The 20909-nt window shown below is 47.4% G+C and overlaps 2 protein-coding genes across 3 annotated transcripts in view; both read left to right on the top strand.

The window, feature by feature from the left end:
* Positions 1-657: 657 nt before the first annotated feature.
* BUD13 (BUD13 spliceosome associated protein) lies at positions 658-11984 on the top strand. The gene is made up of 10 exons (XM_078856450.1): positions 658-796; positions 1547-1640; positions 2355-2442; positions 2873-2909; positions 4001-4892; positions 5266-5353; positions 5817-5955; positions 6838-7022; positions 7719-7800; positions 11435-11984. Exons 1-10 carry the CDS (start codon positions 669-671, stop codon positions 11526-11528), a joined length of 1827 nt encoding a protein of 608 aa, XP_078712576.1. The 5' UTR covers positions 658-668; the 3' UTR covers positions 11529-11984.
* A 1201-nt stretch (positions 11985-13185) lies between these two features.
* SLC37A2 (solute carrier family 37 member 2) overlaps positions 13186-20909 on the top strand; it is a 29181-nt gene continuing 21457 nt past the window's right edge. Inside the window, exon 1 of one of the 2 annotated variants that reach the window (XM_078856451.1) lies at positions 13186-13470. In XM_078856451.1, the coding sequence (XP_078712577.1) occupies positions 13415-13470 (56 nt within the window). In that variant the 5' untranslated portion in view covers positions 13186-13414. The remainder of the gene's footprint in view (positions 13471-20909) is intronic. The other variant, XM_078856452.1, reaches the window with a different exon arrangement.

Below are 20909 nucleotides of genomic sequence, written 5' to 3'. Positions count from 1 at the left end.
TAAAAAACAACTGCAAATGAATGACTCCATTGGGGTTACACAACACAGCAACAATCATCGCCCGCGGCTGTGAAAACTTGGCAGGAACCCCTCCAGAAAAGGAGTCATGAGATCCAGTGGGACTTTCCTGGGTAAAACAAGCGAAATAACAACAAAAGAGTAGAGGAATTAGGAAAAAAAACTGCCCTAGTAATAATGATTTAAACCCACCCCGACCTCGTGTCAACATAACAGCAACCGATCGTTCGCCACTAGGTGGCGGGGACGTCACCTTCAAGGCCCACTTGTGCCCGGCTAGGTGCACCTTGCACGCCCCCCCCCCCCACACGTGCGGCGGCGAGGCCCCCCACTCCCCCCACGTGTCCCCCCCCCCCTTCACGTGCGCCCCCCCTCCCCACGTACGCCCCCCCCCCCCCCACCCCCACGTGCTCCCCCCCCCCAACGTGCTCCCCACCTCACGTGCCCCCCCCCTCACGTGCCCCCCCCCCCACGTGCCCCTCCCCCCCACGTGCCCCCCCCCACGTTCCCCCCCTCCCATGTGCGGCGGCATTAAAGCCCAGCGGCGTACTGACGTCATCGCGCCGTTCGCTTCGCCGGTGACAGCGGCGTGACGACCGCTGACGTCATCGCCACCACTAATCACACCACCACCAGCACCACCACCAAGCATGGCGGCCGTGAGTCGGGCCGAGTACCTCAAGCGCTACCTGAGCGGCGCCCCGGAGCAGCCGAGCAAAGCGAAGCCCGGGGCCAAGCCCAAGCTCAAGCGCAAGCGCGGCGCCGAGAACCGCGACGGGTGCGTGTGCGGCACGGGGGCCACACGGGACGGGCGCAACGCCAAAGGGCAATGGGCGCAGGGGCGAGTACGGCCTATGGAGGCTTTGATGTTAGTACTGGGTGGTGATGGTTGTGATGGTGTCAGGGGTCAGTCGACCCCATGGTACCTGGGTCTGCCCCGTGACCTCCTGCTAGCGGGAGTTCGACACTGAACGTGGCCTCAACGTGCACGTGGCCTGGCACAGGCGACGTGGTGACGTCACTGCAACTTCGTGGCGAATGGCGATTGTTGTTGTTGGTAGTGATAGTTGGTGGTGATGGTTGGTGGTGGTGATGGTGGTGCTGGGGAGCGGTGGGTGTAGCGGCTTAGCGCGACGCGCTACGAACCCGGCTATGACCAGAGTTTGATTCCGGCTCACGGCCAACACCGGTGACTGTTATCTGAACCGATCCTGGTGCATAAAATCATCGCCACAGAGGAGACGGCGCACGGGGGGTAGTGCTGGCCACCTACCCCCTCGTGTACCCTTCCGGCCTTCATAGGTGCTCACTAGCAACACTTGCCCCAACAGCCTGTTAAGGCTATCCGGGGGATATTTGTCTTTAGTGATGATGGTGTTGCTGATTGTGATGGTTATGATGTATGCGCAGTATGTAGCACTTTCGCACCGTATGCAGCCTAATGGGAGGTGATGGAAGCAACTTCAACTTGCCGTGGCGTGGTGACAGCACAGCTGATGTGTGTGTGTGTACCCGTGTGTGTGTGTAGGGTTCGTATCATTGACGATGATGTGGATTGGAGGATACCCGTTGTTGCCGATGATAACGCCAACAAGGCGGCGGAGGAAGAGGAGGTTCCCTTGGTAACGCTCGAGCGCACGTCACGTAATCTCCCGGCCTGCGATCACCCAAAAGTGCACGCAAAATCCTTGCCGCATTCGCTGCGCTGATTATGACAAGTCGCATAAAACACGGTTTGTGAAGTCAGTCCCCCTTAAATGTTACCCAGGATTTCCTCACTTGAGTCTAAACATACTTTTTTTAGAAGGGTCCCTGCTTCAGGATGTTTGGTCAATTCAATTAACGAGTGATTGCCATTTGAGAGGAAACCAGTGTCCTTACAGATAACCCCTGCACGCGAGGGAATTCGTCTCAAAGTTCATCAGATTAAATCATTGTATGTACGTTGAGCTTTTTTCGCGCCGTACATAACCAACCGTGCTAATCAGAGGTGCATTGCTGGAATGACAATGCTCTTGGCCACTTCGCAGCCCAACACGTGGTGGCGTTCCCAGACACTCACTGGCAGTTGTGTTGTCTGTGGCCGTGGTGGTGGTGGGGAGCGGTCGTAACGATTATCTGAACTGGTCCTGGACCTCCCTTAAGCCGACTCGGCATCAAATTTGTACCTTGTGCAGTGCGTAAACATTGCCACTGGGGAGACAAAGGCGGTTGTGGTGCTGTCCACTCATTGGTGGATCGTGCCAGCCTTCATAGTTGCTCGTGAACAGCACTTGCCCCAGAAATCTATTTAGGTTATAGGGGCATCTTTGTCTTTGGTGTTTATGGTTGTTTAGGTTGCAGAGTTCGTCGATGAGCGACCTCTGCACCTGCAAAGGATGGAGGAGTTTCGAACAAACAGCAAGTGGAAGTTGCTTGGCCAAGGTGAGCTCACCTGCTGTGGGAAATATAAAGGGTCACGCAACCATTAACCGCATCGCAACATCAACAGGCCGATGTGTACATCCCCTTCATGAATGTAAAATTAAAGAAAAGCCACAGGAGTGCGGTTATGGACAAGCAACCTAAACCATGGACCATATAGTAAACCACTGTATTCTGCGCTCCTTCAATGAGGGAAGAAAAGCAAAATTACACGAATTCTCTTCTGAATCCCTCTCGTGATTAACAGACCTATACATTGGCGTCTAGCTCTTGAACATATTGTCATACGCAAGAATACAAAGGGTGTAGTAGTGTTGGTTAATTAAATTAGCGTAACAAATTTTTGATGACTGACGATGTTGATGGGCGATGGAAACAGTGGTGATGCTGGTTATGATTATTGTCGATGGTGATGTTTGTGGTTGTGCAGATGATTCTGATGAAAGTGCGACGGATGAGAACACGAGGTAATGATGTGAATGCAGGATTCATCATGTGCAGCAGTGCAAACAAATGCCCGTATCCTAGAACCGCTAAGACTGGATTTGTACCTTGACCTATAATAAACTTAATTGTGTTTAGTACTGATATATAACCTTTAAGACTCGGTGAATGTATTGGTCTTTGCCAAATGCCTTGAACAATATTTTATTAGTTTTATGTTACACTTTGTTCAGTTGAACCGCCGCCCCCCACAGACACAGAGTAAACCACACGTTTCTCTGTATAGCGGAATGGCATGCAGTTGAGTTGTTGTTTAACGTAGACCATTAAAAGATGTGAGACAAAAGGCTGAGGTTTTACTTTTCTGTTGGCCAACAATGTCAGTCATGTCAACACGTGTCTGACGACTGTACTTGCTTTTTTCTGCCAAACTATGGATCGTAGATTTTCTTGCTCACCAGCAATAAAAGCAGTTTTGCCTAACAGCATAGGGATCGGTGTGCTACCGTGTGGAAACACATCTGCCGCTCATTGCAGAGGTTTGCAGTTCGAGCCCAGCGTCCGCCCTGGTTAATACTGCTGTCTGTTTCACAGTGGATATTAAAGATCCTTTGATGCTGTTTGAGAAAGAGTAGGCCATGTGGGCCAGAGTCTCAATCCAATTTTTACAAATCAAATTTGAAAATTATTTGGAATTTATCTCATTGGGTAAAGTCGGATACCAGAATCACCCCATATTACGAAGCTACTGCAAACTGTAATCTTCTGTGAAACAACAGCTTTGTGATAGCCTTGCATTGTAATGAAAATAGCGCAAGTACCAAATGTACCACTTTGATTTAATAATTTGGGGACCAAACACAGGCTGAGTTTTGCTAGCTGCATTATAATGCGACGTACACATTTCTTTAATCTCGTATCCCGCTCATATTGTTAACAGGTTCAAAGTGTGTGTGTACAATACAGGTAAATGTCATTAATTCGCTCCTCTCCCCATTTCCATTTTTCTTACCACCCATTCCCCAAATTCCCCTCTGTTCACCTCTTGACCACTTCCTGTTCTCTTCTCCTCTTGCTCTCTTCTGTCCCTCTGTCTCTCCTTGTCTCTCTCTAGACAGAGGCATGACACCGACTCCGACTCCGATTCCGGACGTGCATTCAAGGGCACCGTGACCCAGAATTCCAACCGCCATGACTCCAACTCTGACTCGGAGCATGAGCAGAAAACCAAAAACAAGCAACAGCATTCCAAGTGTAATTCTGGCTCTAATAAATCGCCTCCATGGAAAGGAAGGGAACAGGTGCGGTCGGAAGGGGCTCGAGAGATTTCTGAAAAATCTGGACATGCTAAAGTTGTTGAGAAGACCGGGAAAAATGTGCGAAAGCATGACAGCACTCGGCATGATTGCAACTCCAACGTGGATTCAGATTCATCCCTTTCCCAGGAGAGAAAAAAGGAGACGCCTACAGACCCAAGGAACGCGGGGAGAACCCGCACCAAAGATGAAGGGAATGATGGGAGAACTTCCCAGAAGCACCTAAGGAGTCCGCCAGACTCGGACTCGGATCTTTCACCTGCAAAGAGGCACAGAGCAAAAGAATCAGGAAAATCCCAAAAGAGGACCGGCAAAGTGGGGGAAGATGCAGGAAAGGGTTGGAATCGTGCAGAAAGTCAGCAAGACTCCGACTTGGATATGTCACCTGTGAATAGACGCAGAGCAGAAGAGTCGGTAAAATCCCTAAGGAGGACAGGGGAAGTGGGGGAACATCGAGGGAAGGGTTGGAATCGTGTGGAAAGCCAGCAAGACTCGGACTTGGATATCTCACCCGTAAACAGACGCAGAGCCGACGAGTCGGTAAAATCCATGAGGAGCAAAGGGAAAGTGGGGGAAGATGCAGGGAAGGGTTGGAATCGTGCTGAAAACCAGCAAGACTCGGACTCGGATATGTCTCTTCCGGACAGGAATGCCAACGGAAACCTCTCTCCTCCCCGCAGGATGCTCCAGGTGTGAATGCAAACCGCTGAGAATTCTGGGCTCTGGGAGGTTGTCATTCTTACTGTGTATTCGTATGTGTGTTTGCATGCGTTCTACGTCACCGCCACTTAGTGGCGAATAGCGGTTGTTGTTGTGTTCTACTTCACGGCTAACACTAGGGACGATTATTTGAACCTGTCCTGGGCATCCCCTAGGTCGACTTGGCCTCAATTGAGTACCTTGTGCAATGTGTAAACATCGCCACTCGGGAGACAAAAGTGGCCGGGCGTGGTCCTGGCCACCCACCCCCGGCCCTTGTGTGCCGTGTCGATGCTCGTCCAACAACACTTGCCCCAACAATCTGTTAAAGGCTACACGGGTGATGTTTGTCTTTGTGTCCCAGGGTGGCCTGGTTCCCGTGGCGATAGTGAGGAAAGAGCGAGAGCGGGAGCGCAAGGAGGCGGCGGAGACGAATGCCCTGGAGCTGCATCGTAAGAGTTCACCTCCTGGTTCCCCTTCACCTACCTGTATTCCCACCTCTGGTGATTGTCTCGTACGTTTGTTGGTGGTTATATCTCCGTCTAGTTACCTATTTTGTCATGATTGTGTCTGTTTTGTTGTGTGTGTGCGTTCCTTCAGGGTGTCTGGTTTTACTTTTGATATGCTGTGTGTGTGTTTTTTGGTTTGTGTGTGCGTGTTTTGCTTTGTGTGTGTTTCTGGTTTGCATGTTTTTTGTTTGTGTGTGCATGAGTGTTTTCTGTTTGGGAGCGTGTGTGTTTTGTCTTATGTTGCTGTTTGTGCATACATGTCTCTGTGTGAAAGCACCGGATGAGGAGAGTGAGCCCTCTGTCTCCTTGTGTCCATGTGTGACCCCCCATGTCTCCACGTGAACCTGTTTTGACTTGACCAGCATAGCGCTTGTGTGTGCCCATGTCCCCCCGTTTCTCCACGTAGAGGCATCGCGGGAGGCCAGCACCGTGTTCCGTGATCGGCAGGGACGTGTGCGAGACCTGCAGCAGGAAAAGCTGGTGAAAGAGCAGGAGGCAGCAGAGGAACAGAAGAGACAGGAGAAATACCGAACCTGGGGACATGGGTGCGTCCATGTTTGCATGCACGCACGCATATGTGCAGGGCGGAGTGGTAGTGTCCAGTGCTTAGCACATCAGTAGCCTGCGTTTGATTTCTGGCCACGGCTAACACCAGTGGCGAGTGATATCAAAACCGAGTTTAGGCCTCTCCGCGGTCAACTCTGTCTTATTTGAGTACCTGGTGTGTAAACATGAGAACTGGGGAGATAGGCGATGACCGGGCTTGGTGCTGTCCACCCGCCCCCGCGTGTGCCATGCCTGCTTTCATAGATGCTCGCTATCGACACTTGCCCCAACAGTCTCCTCAGGCTATATAGGGGATCTTTTCGCTTGTGGTGAGATTGAGGGTATCGCGGGTGGCGAGATGTTAATTTTCTCGCTTGGTATACAGGAGGTCGTGGGTTCGACTCCGACCCTGACACCTGTATATTTGGGGTTTGCATGTTCTCCCCGTGGTCATGTGAATTTTCCTCTGGTTTTTCCCCTCCACATTTATCATCAACAACACGCTTTTAGAGTATTTGTCTGCTATTAATGTCCACATGATGATAAGCCACATTTTGTTGAGCTATCATTTGTGGCCAGGTCGCTTCTGAAAAATAGCTACATAGCTCAGTGGGCCTTACCTGGAGAAATAAAAATAGTTGGTTTTAGTTTAGGAAGATTTAAAGTGTGTTGTTTGGAAAGATGGAAGGAACCGGAAAGAGAAGAAGATCTAACAGAGAATGGCTTGACAACATAAGAGTTTGGTGCAAGAAAAATGTGCGCTACTTGAGACAGGAAAATGGAAGCAAATGATGAAATGCGCAGTGGACACCTACGGGCTATCTGCCCACATGGATCGTGTTGATGATGATGACGACACACGCGTGATTGTAACCGTGCAGGCTGGCGCAGGTGGAAGCCGAGCAGCGCAGCCGTGACGACGACGCGCACTCGGCGAGCCGCCCCCTGGCCCGTTACCGTGATGACGCCGAACTGGACGCCATGCTGAGGGCGAAAATAAGGGACGGGGACCCCATGGCCAAGCTGTTGTCTCGCCCGGACAAGTCGGACAAGCCAGGACAAGCGGGTCCGATTCGCGCAGACAAACTTACACACAGGGCCAGACAGCTTTGACTGCGGACAAAATGAGACGTATGGGTTCAACTCGCCGATGTGTCTCAGCCGTCTGAGCAATCCGGACGGAGACGTGAGGAATGCGAGCCCTAGATCAAATAAGACCAATGGGTAAGCCACGAAAAAACACATTGTAAAATATGGGTACAGTTAGGTCAAGTACACACATGGGTACGACTGTGCCAAACATACCTTGAAACTCGGGCATGGCTCTCCTGTACAGAACTGGATATACTTCTTTTTGCGTTTGATCTCGAAGGCCTATATCCAAGTCCTTTAACCGGTCATCACCGCTTCATCCAGATCAATGAGTCCTGTCATCCAAATAAATTCAGGGTCCAACTCGCCGAGACATCCCAAGATACCAGAGTCGAACTTGCTTGGACACGACTTACCCAGACAGAATGACGAGCAGGAACTGCTGCGCCTGAATGAGATGTCTTGGTTGCACTTACCCAGGTGACCCAAGACACAAGGTTGCCCACTCGTCCAGACAAACTAAGTAGCGGTGTCAAACTTTCACAACCATCTTGTTGCGGATGCTTTTGTCTTAGCCTTGTCATCAGGTTGTTGAGGGTTCTGTCCTATTGTGCCATAATTCCTAAAGACGCTTTGTGTTTGATGTTACGTTGTTGTGTTGTGTTCTCAGTTAAGCCACGCTATTCTGGTCCAGCTCCCACCCCCAACCGCTACAACATCTGGCCGGGGCACAGATGGGATGGCGTGGACAGGTGAGGGACCACACGTCCTGTGTGTGTGTGTGTGTGGAGAGGTGGCGCAGTGGTTAGCGCGCTGCGCTACGAACGTAGCGACCTGAGTTCGATTCCCACTCACGGCCAACACCAGTGATGATTATCTGAACTGGTCATGGGCCTCCTCTAAGTCGATTTAGCCTCAAATGAATACTTGGTTCAGTGTGTTAACATCGGCAATAGTGAGACAAAGGCAGCCAGGCATGGTGCTGGCCACCCACCACGTTGTGTGCCGTTGTGGCATTCATAGGTGGTCCCTCACAACACTTGCCCAAAAAGTCTATTAAGGCTATGTGGGGGTCTTTGTCTTTGCACATCACCTACTTATCTAGCTACCTGAATTTTGATTCCCGGCCACAATTAGCATCCGTGGTGAATATTTCAACTAGATCTCTGCCTGCACTAGGTGAACTCAACCTTAATTGAGTACCTTGCGCGGTGTGTAAACATGAGCACTGGGGAGACAAAGGTGGCTGGGTGCAGGAATGCCTACACACCACCCCCTCGTGTGCTTTGCCGGCCTTCATATGTGCTCACTAAAAGCACAGAGGGTGTTAAAAGCTGCAGGGGATATTTGTGCCCGTAATTATAGTATGGGTGTATGCCTGTGTGCATGTCTGTGTCTACAAACACGTGTCTTGTGCGTCAGCACCTTGATGTGCGCTTCCCAAATCAACTCAAAATACAACCTGAACATTGCCCTGGGTGTGTGTGTCCGTTTTTGTTTTAGTGGTGAGTGCACTGTGCTATGGGGGACCTAAGTTCGATTTCCGCTCGCGGCCAATAACAGTGGTGAATATTTTAACTGGTCCTGTGCCTCCCCTAGATTGGCTCAACTTTAAAGGAGTACCTGGTGTGGTGTGTAAACATCAGGCGTGGTGTTGGCCACCCACCCCCTCGCGTGCCTTGCTGGTCTTCATAGGTGTTACTTGCCATCAACACTTGCCCCAACAGTCTTACAAGGGCTATAAGAGGGGTGTTTGCCTTTTTTCTTTGCCTGTGTTTACACACGGGCCTATGCCCTTTAGCTGAGCAGGACACTGACGGACCTTAGTGATGATAATTACGTCGGTAAGGGCGAGTTTTGATTTTTACAATTTTTGTAGATGTATTTGCAATAGCCAACTTGTACATTGTGACCTACTTTTGTGAATGGTTTGTAAAAAGGGTCTTACGTCAACGTTACAGCAAATGGTTCTGTGTATTTAACAAATGCCAGAGTGATGTGTTCCCTTGCTCAAACAATTACTGAGTGGCATGATCTCTGATTAATTCAAGACTTTTCATAAGGCAAGTGCTGTTGGTTAATAGCAATAATTACAGCTATGCTTAGTGCTCTGATCACCAAGCCCACCTGTGTACATGTACAGCCTTTTGGCAATTCGCTGCTGAATAAGTGCCTCCCCACACTGCAAGTCATGGGAGTTCTCTAACCATACTTCACACTGCACAGTGCGGGTTGATGATGGTGCGGAGCATAGTCACGGGAGCATCGAAGTGCGGTACAACAATGGATTTTGCTGATCTGCCCTCTTGCTACACCATGCAGCCCCTCAGTTTATTGCCTACAATACCTGTCATGTATGGTGGTTACCCATCCAAGCTTTATTCGGGCTCAATATTCTAGGAATCTGATGAGAACGAGACCACATTCCAGGCTATTTGGTGAAAGCCACCTGGCTTGTACCTATTATTTTCAGAGAAGTTGCGGGTAAAGAATCACAGATTGGAGATAGAGCTTTTCCCTGGTTGGTTATACTGGGTGATCATTCTGTTGTGCATACACCCCCATGCTTAATGAGAATGATGAGCGTAGCGTGACGCTCTCTGACAAGCTGGGCAAAGCACCGCTGTGGCTGTCAATGCTCACTCCATGTCACGTCACTGGAATGATGCTCGTGTAGCACTCTTAGCCGTTGCCTTATTTCTTACACTTATCGTCAATGATTATGTAACGTGCCCGCTTGCCATCACGTCGGCCTAAGTGAAGGCGGTCCTACGTTTGTTACTATTTATAGCACAAGAATGTCAGATATTTCTTCATACCTGTAAACTACGTACCACACACGCACATCCTGTTCAAGGTGGAACCGATTTAATCATGGCTGTGACATTCTTTTGCAACTCTTAAGATTTATTATCTTTTTATTTAAAGCTTTCGTGACTGCAGGGATTCATATTCATGATTCTTTCGGTAAAGTCACGTAGAAGGGAAATGCATTTTTTTTAATTTCCCTTCTACGTGACTTTACCGAAAGAACCAAGAATATTTATTATCTTGTTAATTCATCGGAAAAGCCTGAGAGATAAATAGACAGAAATAATGTCACGTAACTTGCTGTTGTACGCATGAAGGATGACAGGAGTCGTTGCACGGTCATTTGTCAACTTAACATAATTTATTGTCAGCCTTACGGTCAATCCATGCCTGGATGAGGCCTCTCCACACCACGTTGGTCAATTGGGGTTATGTGACCTTATTTCACCACACTCTCCACTGCGGGTTGGTGAAGTGGGGACAGCCAAATCCGGTTCAGATATCTCCCACCGTTATCGATGTTTGCCAAGGCCGGGTATCAAACTCGGTTTGCCGGATGTATAGCGCAGAGCACAAACCACTCAGCTACCCCCCCTCCCTGCAATGTACTTACAAGCAATGAATGTCCTCGTGGTTGAGGTTGTAGTGAGGTCACCGCTTGCTGCAGAAGTTCACGGTTCGAATCCAGGTAGATGCCTTTGCTATTTTTGTGGGCGTATTTTCCAAAAAATACACACCATCTGCTTCCCAATGGACTTTAAAGATCCCCTGACGTCATTCACAAGAGGCGGCTATTGTGTGCCAACGTCATGGTCTATAGTTATAAGAATATATTACCAACGAATTACTAAAGTGGGATTGCACACATTCATGTTATTATTCACTAGACTTTTGCTGATGTCAGGGAGCCGATGTGTTTACTGACACCGCATCTTGCGTATGTTGTGTTTTCCTCTATCCTTGATCGTGTTTGTGTTGTGTCTCTGTGGTGTGGCTTATGCAATTTCTTATGTTAATGTGGTGTGTGATGTTCAGGGTTTTTGAGATGTAATTAGCATACATTATGCAATATTAATACAACTATAATAATCATGGTCCCATACTGCATACGTTTGCTGCATCAATCCTAAAAAGGTGAGCCTCATTGAGGCTTTTCTGGGTAAACAAGCTTAACAATAATAGCATATTCAGTGTACATTGAATGCACACTCTTGCGTTACAGAGAGTGAATGTAAAATAATTATGTCGTGTGTTTGTGTGTGTATTCTCTTGGGGAGCGGTAGGGGAGTGGTAGTGTAGCGCTTGGCACACTGCGCTACAAACCCCGCGACCCGAGTTAATTTGAACCGGTCCTGGGCCTTTCCTGGGTAGATTCAGCCTGAAATGAGTGGTGTGGTGTGTAAACATCGCCACTAGGGAGACATAGGCGGCCGGGCGTGGTGCTGGCCACCCACCCTCTCGTGTGCAATGCCAGCCTACATTGGTGCTCCCTAACAGCTCTTGCCCCAAGTCTGTTCAGACTGAAACGGGTGGGTCTTTGTCTTTGTCTCTTAGTCTTTGTCTCTTATGTCCCAGGTCTAACGGCTTCGAGACGACGAGGTTTACTCAAATCTCCGAGAGGAAAGCGCGCAACTTGGAGGCCCACAAGTGGAGCGTGCAGGACATGTGACATGCTTGGCGACACATGACGACACCTGAAGATGTGACTTTGTATGACGCACGTGGCGTGTGATGGCGACTGTGATTTTCGATAAAAAAAACGAGGCGTATTTTTAGTGCACAGTCCTCCCACAGTACACCACGCCCTACCAATATGCCAGCACACAGCACCTGCCATATCCTACACCATGTATTGCACCACACCACGTGGCAGTACAGGGCTACAGGAGAACGCCCTCTCATCCTTTGTGGAACCCAGAATGCGGAGCCGGTTACCAACGGGTAATAGTTTTCAGGGAACCCTTAAGCTCTGGTGGATAATCAGCCGAGGCTAATAGAGTCATGGATAATGGGCGTTATGTTTATCATTCCACTCGTAATTCTTGCCACCTTGTACCCTGCATTGCCAAATCAATATAACTACATGTCACAAACACTCACACTTGTTTGTATTGTAATAATTGTAAGGATATTTGTTTTCATACAATTTAAATAAATGTGGATTTGGGTTTATAAGATCTGTATCCTCTCAATTGTTGATATCACCATAACCCACAGCCTCCCAGTGTACTGTACTGAACAAAGCCCAGGAAGATACAACACTTAGGACGATAGTGTCGCACAGTGGTAACACTTGTGCCGCACAAGACGTACCTTGGTTCGATTCCCCACTCATGCACATTGCTGTGTGGAGTTTGCATGTTCTCCCCCTGTTCTGCATGGATTTCCTCCAATTCCCCCCATAGCTAAAGAAACACCATATAAGGTATTGGCAAAACATCCCAATGCTCAAAAGTTCACAGCAAAATACCGATTTGGGATCACAGCAACGTCATCCCCTCCTTTGAAAACTTGGCAGGACCCTCCTGAAAATGCCTGAGACTCGGTGGGGCTGTCCAAGGTAAAGTCTAGACCAGGGGTCTGCAACCTGTGGCTCTTTAAAGGACCATCACCGTCTCGTATTCCAAATACATTGCAGCTTTTGATATGTTTTTTGAACCTAATTCGAACAAAATATCTTTCCTTGTTATTTTACTTTCTGACCGCTGGCACTCGTGACGAGCTCCCCACGAGTGGCGGTCCTTCCGCCAGCAGTGACGTGACAAGGCGCCACAGTGGCTGGGAGATGTTAACTACTTTGCCTGGTATACATGAGGTCGTGGGTTCGATCCCGACTGACGCCTGCTGTATATTTGGAGGTTGCATGTCTTTTTTTTGTGGTGGCGTGGATTTTTCTCCGGGTCCTCCAGTGTTTCCCCTCTACATTTTGAAACATGCGTTTAGAGCAGTGGTTCTTAATCTGGGGTGCGAGATGCCCTTTCTGAGAACCAAAGGGGGGGTTGCAAGCTGCAGTAAAGATTACGAACCACTGGTTTAAAGTACTGTACTGCATTTGGCTGCTAAAATAATTCCACACGATAAGCCACTTCGTTGAGCTATCATTAGTGATGGGCAGTTCGCTTCTGAAAAAAGAGCCACATAGCCCAGTGTTAGAATAACAAAAAATTATAGTTTTCTTATTAAAGCAACTGCACGGGCTGCGCCTTCATCTTCGTGGGAGGGGTGGTTATTGCACGTGTACCCCCCCCCACGCACGTCGCCCTCGTGCGTGATGACGTCATGACGTTTACGTCACCCCCCCCCCCGCCCCCCCCCCTCGTGAGAGCGCTTCCGCCTTCGCGTCCCCCGCGTCCTCAGCGCGCAGCTGCCGAGATTCTTGGGCAGGAGGAGGACGGCGCCGGGTAACAGCGAGAGGAGCAGGCAGTGGGACAAGGTAACGGGGTAACGTGGTAACGGGTTGGGGGAGGAGGAGGAGGAAGGTGAGAGAGACGGAGTAGCCGGGGTTTGAAGAAGAAGAAGCCGCCGCCGCGCCGGGCAGAAGAAAGGCAAGCGAGCATGGGGAGCGTGCCGCCCGGGATCCGTCTCCTCAGGAGGTTCACGTCTGACCAGTGGTGAGTGATGGCTTCAACACAGCACAGTGTTGCCATAATTATAGTTAACTTCACTTCTTCATTGCCTTCATCGTCAACATCATCATTCCTATCAATATCACATTCATCAACATGATCATTACCATAGTCAACATCGGCTTGTTCGTCATTATCTTCGTCATCATCATCACCGTCATCATCATCTCCTTCATCAACATCACCTTCATCATCATCTCCTTCATCAACATCACCACCATCATCATTAACTTCATCAATACCTTCATGATCAACATAATTACCTTCAACATCAGTCCAGTACATTACAACTCATCACCATTACGCGCCATCATCACCTTCATTGACAACATCAACACAACATCATCAACACCAACATAATCATCATCACCACCACCACTATCAACATAACGGATACGTCAACGCCAACATTACATCCTTTGACAACATCACCACCACAACAACATCAGCAGCATCATCTCCATTACATAATGTCGTTATCAGCGTCTCTATGAGTTTGTTGGTAAACTTTGACCCAACATCGCCACGAGAACTCAACACGACGTCTCGATTCACGACGCACTGCGCCCGCCCGCCTTTGTCTTCCTGGCGCTAATGTTTACGCACTTAGACATGTAAGGTTTGAGTCGTAGGGAGCACTCGGACAATGCTGGGGGTAAGAACATCGGTCATATGTAGTACTTTTTAACACGTAGGCTTTCGCGAAAAATATCATACATCATAGAGGTGTTTTGGGGTTAGATCGCATACATTTATGAATGTTGTGTCGTTAAAACCCGCCACCACCCGACACGGCCAACTAGTAAGGGTTGTCACGTCAACAGAACGTGGCCAATTCGTCACTAGTACAGCACTAACCCGTGTGTTGGAGAGCCAAGCCACAACATTTACAAAGATTGTAAAAGCCACAACATTTACAAAGATTGTAAATGTTGTGGCTTGGCTCTCCATCACACCGGCGTGCTGTACTAGTACACTACACTGTACACTACACTATACACTACACTACTATACACTACACACTAGTGCTGTACTAGTGACGAATTGGCCAGGTTCTGTTTACGTGACAACCCTTACTAGTTGGCCGTGTCGGGTGGTGGCGGGTTTTAACGACGCAACATTTATATATTTACGCGATCCAACTAAAAAAAACCTCTTAGGAAATCCTATGTTATACATTAATTCATAACTCTTACAAGCATCCACTTGTAAGAACATTTTCAAGGCTAGGGTCATAAAATGTGAAAGAACTGTGTTCTTTGTCATGCACCATATAGTTTTTTTTAATAAAAAAAATCGCATGTCATATATTTGGATTTTGCAGCCATAAAGCATTGTACATATAACGACAAGTCTCTTTTTAGAGTAATTTGTAGATGTGTGACACTGCTAACGCTCAGTTTGAATTCCACTCCCAGATAGCCGTCAGGTTTCATGTTGCTGCGTTGGTGAACTTATACATAAAACAACAGATTATAAAAAAAAAATCGCACTTACTATTACTGTTGCTGAAAAGTAAATACGATCTTGACATTTTGGCCGAGTGACCTTTAGGAGTTTTTGAGTATTAAGTGTACACGTGTGCACATACGCACAATAACAGTTGTCATGGGTCACTCAGTGGCAGTGGCGTCACGGAGTTTCTCCCAGGCTATGGATACTCTGGACGTGGGAAAGGCTCAAGTTCATGTTTAATTGTTAAAGCAGATGAAGAGTCGAGAGACCAGAACGGTCTCATTTGCAACAGTGACCTGGGTAACGATGATGACGAACGCAAAACAAAGTAAAGCAATTATACAAATAGAATTTGCTTGTGAAATTAAAACTATTGCACAAACATAACTTAATGTAGCAACAGGTCGCCTCAGGCGGATTCTTGTTTGAAGGATCATAGCATAGTGCAATAAATTTACCTGCAGCTGTGATTGATGATGGCAGGAGCTCGTGGGACAGACCCCGATGTGATGGATAACAGTGTCATGGTGATTGGCAAATGCAATCACCGGCACCTTTCACTGTTCCGAGTTGACACAAAGACAAAGATCACCCTTGTAGACAGACTTCTTGGGCAAAGTGTTTTCAGTGAGCACGATGAAAGGTGATACTGCACACGATGGGGTGGGTGAGACCAGCAACCTCTGCAGCAGGTATTAATTAAAAACTCTTTTATAGAACTATTTATTTTAACCAGGTCAAGCCCACTAAGCGATTTAGCTCCTTTTCAGAAGTGACCTGGCTACAAATGATAGCTCACCGAAGTGGCTTATGTCATGTGGAAATTTATAGCAGCCAAATACTCTACGCACACGTTGATTCTAAATGTGGAAGGGAAAACCCGGAGAAAAATCCACACAACCACGGGGAGAGAGACATACAAATTGCATATATACAGGCGTCAGGGTTGGAATCGAACCCACAATCTCCTATATACCAGGTGAGGTAGTTTACCACGGCACCCCGTTTAAGGCTGAGTCAACCTTTGGGGCGGCCCAGGGCTGGGTGAGATGATCGCCACTGATGTTTAACTGTGAGCAGGAATCGAACTCTGGTGGCCAGGGTATATAGCGTTGTACACTAACCACTACACCACCACTTCCCCCTTTGTGCTAGCACACGGTAACATGCAGACACAACAGGTATGCAGTGTACCCTCAGAATTACTTCCTCTTCAGAAGCCATGAATGACTGCCGTAATTTGCACATGATAGGAATCTTTACGCAATACAGTTGTTGCCATGGCAGGTTTGATAGTGAGGCCAGTGAGTGGCATGTGAACATTCATAAAGCATTGCCAAGGTGTCATAGGTTGTGCCCCTGTTTACGCTGACACGCACATCTTTAAGTTGAGCAATGGTTAGTGAGCACGTAACCTCACACGCTGTTCGGTGCGAGTTCAAACACCGGTTGGAGGTCAACTCAATGTATCATCCGTCCAGCATTGTATAATTATTCTGCTTCTTTGACCAGGAGAAGCTGAGCCTATAGACTCTTTCTCAGGAGGGTGCTGACATGTTTTTCGCAGCAGGCTGGGTGATGTTGCTTATGTGGAATCCCAATTGAGTACTTTGCAGGAAAAACAAAATCAGCATTGGCCAATACTGGTTAGGGGTATTCCTTTGTAGAGACTGGCCCTGACGTGGAAATGGCATCACCAGGTCAGCAGAGATGAGCATTGTCACGTGCTTCATCGGGCAGGGAGACATTTTCGCTTCTTTAGGTGAAATGTTGTTTTTAGTCGTGGATGATTTTTGTCATGGAGGTTATTTACGGTGCAATGGCGATTTTTGGGTATTGTTTGGCATTTATCTGGAAAGAAAAAAACTGCTAGAATAAAAAAAACTGCTTTTCCAGCAAAATTTACTTCGGAGTCTTTCACGAGAGATCTTGTGTAGATATGAGAACGGGAAAAGTTTACAAAATAATTATATAACTAGATGGAATGCATTAAGATTCATTATCACTTTCACACTGGAGATCTGGGAGGGTATACTTCCAATCGGATAGTTAATTTTTACGATTAAGATATAACATTAAATGTAAAGACTAATAATGGTGTTTCTTTAGAGTCAGTTTCATTCATTAATGAGGACAACACTGTTAACGTATTAATTGGATATTAATCCAACTGTAAATAGTATTTTCGATATAAAAGTGAGAAGACCCCATGACGAAAAACATAATTTTATCAAAAAATGTGATGGAAGCATCAAGTTAGTTCCTGGTTAACTCATCAATATTTCACTCAACCAACCATTCACTCAACTATCCATTTCCACGATTATTTAGCCAATAATTTCTCTCAAACAACCACAGTCTTCGTAATGTTAACGCACATTCACCCGCATCGCATTTACCCATCTGAAAAGAATTTTTTTTTTCAAAATGACCTTAAACGTTGAGGGCGGCGAGTCTTACATTCCAGTGCGTATTTTTGCCCCGAGAATAAAATTAATTGTTGCTGCGGTTTCCGAATCTGCGGGAACTGTGTGCAAAACATGTGACCAGTGTCACACGCTGGTGGGTTGATCTGCACAAACATGTTTAGGGAAACAGAATCTGCCTTCCTTGCAAAGACGCCTCTTGCCAGACGGGATGGGGACACGGCGATTGTTCCCGGCGTGGCGAGTCTTAAAAGCTCTCTTGCCCCGGCGATCGCTGCTCGTGTGTGAGCCCAGTGCCGCCTTCAAGGCAAGGGTTGGTGGATCACGCAGGCTTGTTTCCACTTGGAAAGAGCCGCCGAGCTGCAAGGTGCCCAGGGCATGGGAGTCGGGCCGGGCGAGTTCATGAACCGAACTCGACCGACATTTGCATCTTGAGTCAAGAGTTTATTACACCAGGTTTATTAGAGTGCCGTTTGATTGCGTTGGGGTTTTCTATGGGTGCTATGGTTTCACCCCCACATGCAAAGCACTTCTGAAAAACGAATTTGCCCAAACATGCCAATGCAGGATTGTTATGATGCTTTCCTGGATAAATGAAATAAGTTACACATCACAGATTGTCGGGAGATTGATCTCTGCCATAGACAGCCAGACAACCATTATTAACTGAAGTGCAGTGAGAGTCTTCTTGGTTCTTTCGGTAAAGTCACGTAGAATGGAAATAATAAAATAAGTAAATAAAACATTATAAATAATTCTCACGACGTTTCGGCCACAACGCAAGCAGCCGTCCTCAGGTGAAGACCAGGTCTGTCGGGGAGACAGCGTCTTTTTTCATTCAGACGCTGTCTCCCCGACAGACCTGGTCTTCACCTGAGGACGGCTGCTTGCGTTGTGGCCGAAACGTCGTGAGAATTATTTTATAATGTTTTATTTTATTATTTCCATTCTACGTGACTTTACCGAAAGAACCAAGAAGATGAATCCCTGCAGTCACGAAAGCTTTAAATCGAAATGCAGTGAGAGTGTCAAACAAAGTGCCTTATAATGCGTATTTTTTTTTATCAACGCCCTAGTTTTTAAGTAAATTGATTAGAAAAAGGCTTTGCCTGCCAATATAACGAGACCTTCTAGGATTCTTCGGAAAGAGATAATAATCATTCTCATTGAGACATCATGTGATTCAAATAATGGTTGTTGACTTGACTTTGTATGGGTGATATGGACAGATAAGGGAGAGTTGCGTGTGATGATCGACAGCGTGTGATAATGGGGCTGTGTGTGGTGATGGGGCATGTGAGTGTCGTAATTTGCCGAGTTGAGTGGCAGATGTGAGCATTATTTCTTTTGTCAAGAATGCCACTGGTTCCTAACATATATACGTACACGCTTACACCCATGAAGATGATTTTTCAGTTTACGTATGGAAACCTGCTTTGAAGGCGATAATGAAGGTGGTGAAGATAGGGAGTGTCGTGTTGATGGAGGTGAGAATGTGCGTGTCATGGAAATGTGGGAGGGTGATAGTGGGGTATGAGGTTAATGGGTGGATGGGTACGTTTAGCCCCCCCCCCGCTCCTCAGATGACCCCCCCTCCCACTCCAATTAGCACGTTTGGCTACGTACGTTGTGAATGAAGTTCAATGGACATGGTAATGCGGGGTGGAGATTCAAGCATGAGTGTGATGTTGATGGGGCTTGCGATTGTGATGTGGGCACGATTACCAGGGTGTGATGGTGATGGCTGTGAGGGTTATCGGGGATGTGATAGTGGGATGAGGGATGTTCGGGTAATGGTGACAGGCAGGGAGCGTGTGCTTGATTTTGGATGCGAATGTGACGTGGAATGCGTGGGTGTGATGGGAGATGGGGAGGGTGATGGGGGGGATTTTGGAACTCGTGATCTGACGGGGTCGAGTCACAGAGAATGAATGAATGCAGTGGAGTAGACCCCGAGGACAGGGTCTCACAAATACGTCAGCACTGACATTAGCAAAGACTAAACTCACCCCACCTCCTTTAGCCTGAGGAACTGCAGTTGCAAGTGCTGTTCGTGAACACCCATTTAGGCCAACGTGGCTTGCGAGGGGGGTAGAGTAGTCAAAGCACTATCGGTCTAATTTGTTTCCCTAATTCTGATCTTATCATAAAACACAAACGGATGCGCAATCACATCAAAGTATGAATGCACACACACAAAACTATAATGCACGTACACGTAGAATCAATGTACTCGCCGTTTAGTACACACTCTCCTGACTATCCATTTGATTACTCGACTGATCGGATCGCACAGAAATCACTGTGAAATAAGGTACCGCCAGTTTAAAAGAGACCCGAATAATTGACCACAAAAAGTGTTCAATTATAACATTAATCGGAAGACATGGATTGCACCTGACCTCGTCATGAAGCTATTGGCTAGCGCTTTGCACCACGTGTAAGACAACACGACGTTTCGTACCGCCTCCTGTAATTCTCGCAGACCGCGTCGTACTTACCCGTATTAATGCAATTTTTTTTCGAAATGAGCAAAGAGTCAGGGGCTGCGTCTTACTTTCCACTGCATCGTAATCTGCAGAATATGATGTCCTTGTGCACACGTAGTCACGCTTGTATCTTGTGTAGAGTGACATTTGCTGCTATCATGAGAATGTGTTTTTTTTTGTTAGAGATTAGGGTTACATTAATAATGAATTGGTGGATTGATTAAACAAACCGCTTAGCCTTTTATATTTTAGTAAATGTACATGAACAAATAGTTAAATCTACAGTGCGCGCGCATTTAAGATCACCGTTTCGTTTGAATAATACTTTTGTGTTCTAATGCAGTGGCACGTTTGCCCCCTTTTTAGGAAGAATGTGCCACAGTGGGGTGGTCTTTTCAGTGAGGATTGTGGCGTAGAGGTGGCAGTCTTACAGACGGTTATCCCCCATCCTCCGCCAATCTGGAAAATTCTAGATAGAAGACTCACTTCTTTAGAACTGCTTTTTGTGTTGAGTTTCTTGTCCTCCCCCCGCGCACCTCCGATTAGCAAGGCTGGCTACGTACGGTGGGAAAGAACTTCAACATTTACTACTATAATGAGCAAATAATGTCGCCTGTGTGTCCCGCGCGTGACGTCACTCCACGTCGGCCAGCCCACTAATTAATACTCATGAACAGGTGACATCCTCCACATGGACCCCCCCCCTCATTAATAATCATGAGCAGGTGACGTCACTCTACATCGAACAGCCCTCCACATTAATAATCATGAAGAGGTGACGTTTTCTAAATGGACACACACCCTCCATTAATATTAATTAGGGGGTGACGTCACTCCACATGGGGGGGTGAGGCGCCTCCTCCCCCCTCCTCAGCGTCAACTTACAACCCTCACTACACACGATCACCATAACGCTATTGAGACATCGAAGTAAAAAGGACGTCACGATGAACAAGGGATCATAACCTTAAAATTAACTAAGTCTGTGTCACCGCGCCCTTACAATTTGCACACGAATTGATGCAATGAATATCACGTCGCGGTCTGCTTTTCG

The sequence above is a fragment of the Lampetra fluviatilis genome, chromosome 5, assembly GCF_964198595.1.
Source record: "Lampetra fluviatilis chromosome 5, kcLamFluv1.1, whole genome shotgun sequence".
Classification (NCBI taxonomy): domain Eukaryota; kingdom Metazoa; phylum Chordata; class Hyperoartia; order Petromyzontiformes; family Petromyzontidae; genus Lampetra; species Lampetra fluviatilis.
This window is presented reverse-complemented; position numbering and strand designations above follow the sequence as displayed.

What these genes read in the sequence shown, in the direction of transcription:
- BUD13 (XM_078856450.1), top strand. Translation starts at nt 669, where the DNA reads ATGGCGGCCGTGAGTCGGGCCGAGTACCTCAAGCGCTACCTGAGCGGC. An exon ending in AGGAAGAGGAGGTTCCCTTG is followed by an intron (nt 1,641 to 2,354) that starts GTAACGCTCGAG and finishes ATGGTTGTTTAG; the next exon opens with GTTGCAGAGTTCGTCGATGA. An exon ending in TACCGAACCTGGGGACATGG is followed by an intron (nt 5,956 to 6,837) that starts GTGCGTCCATGT and finishes GTAACCGTGCAG; the next exon opens with GCTGGCGCAGGTGGAAGCCG.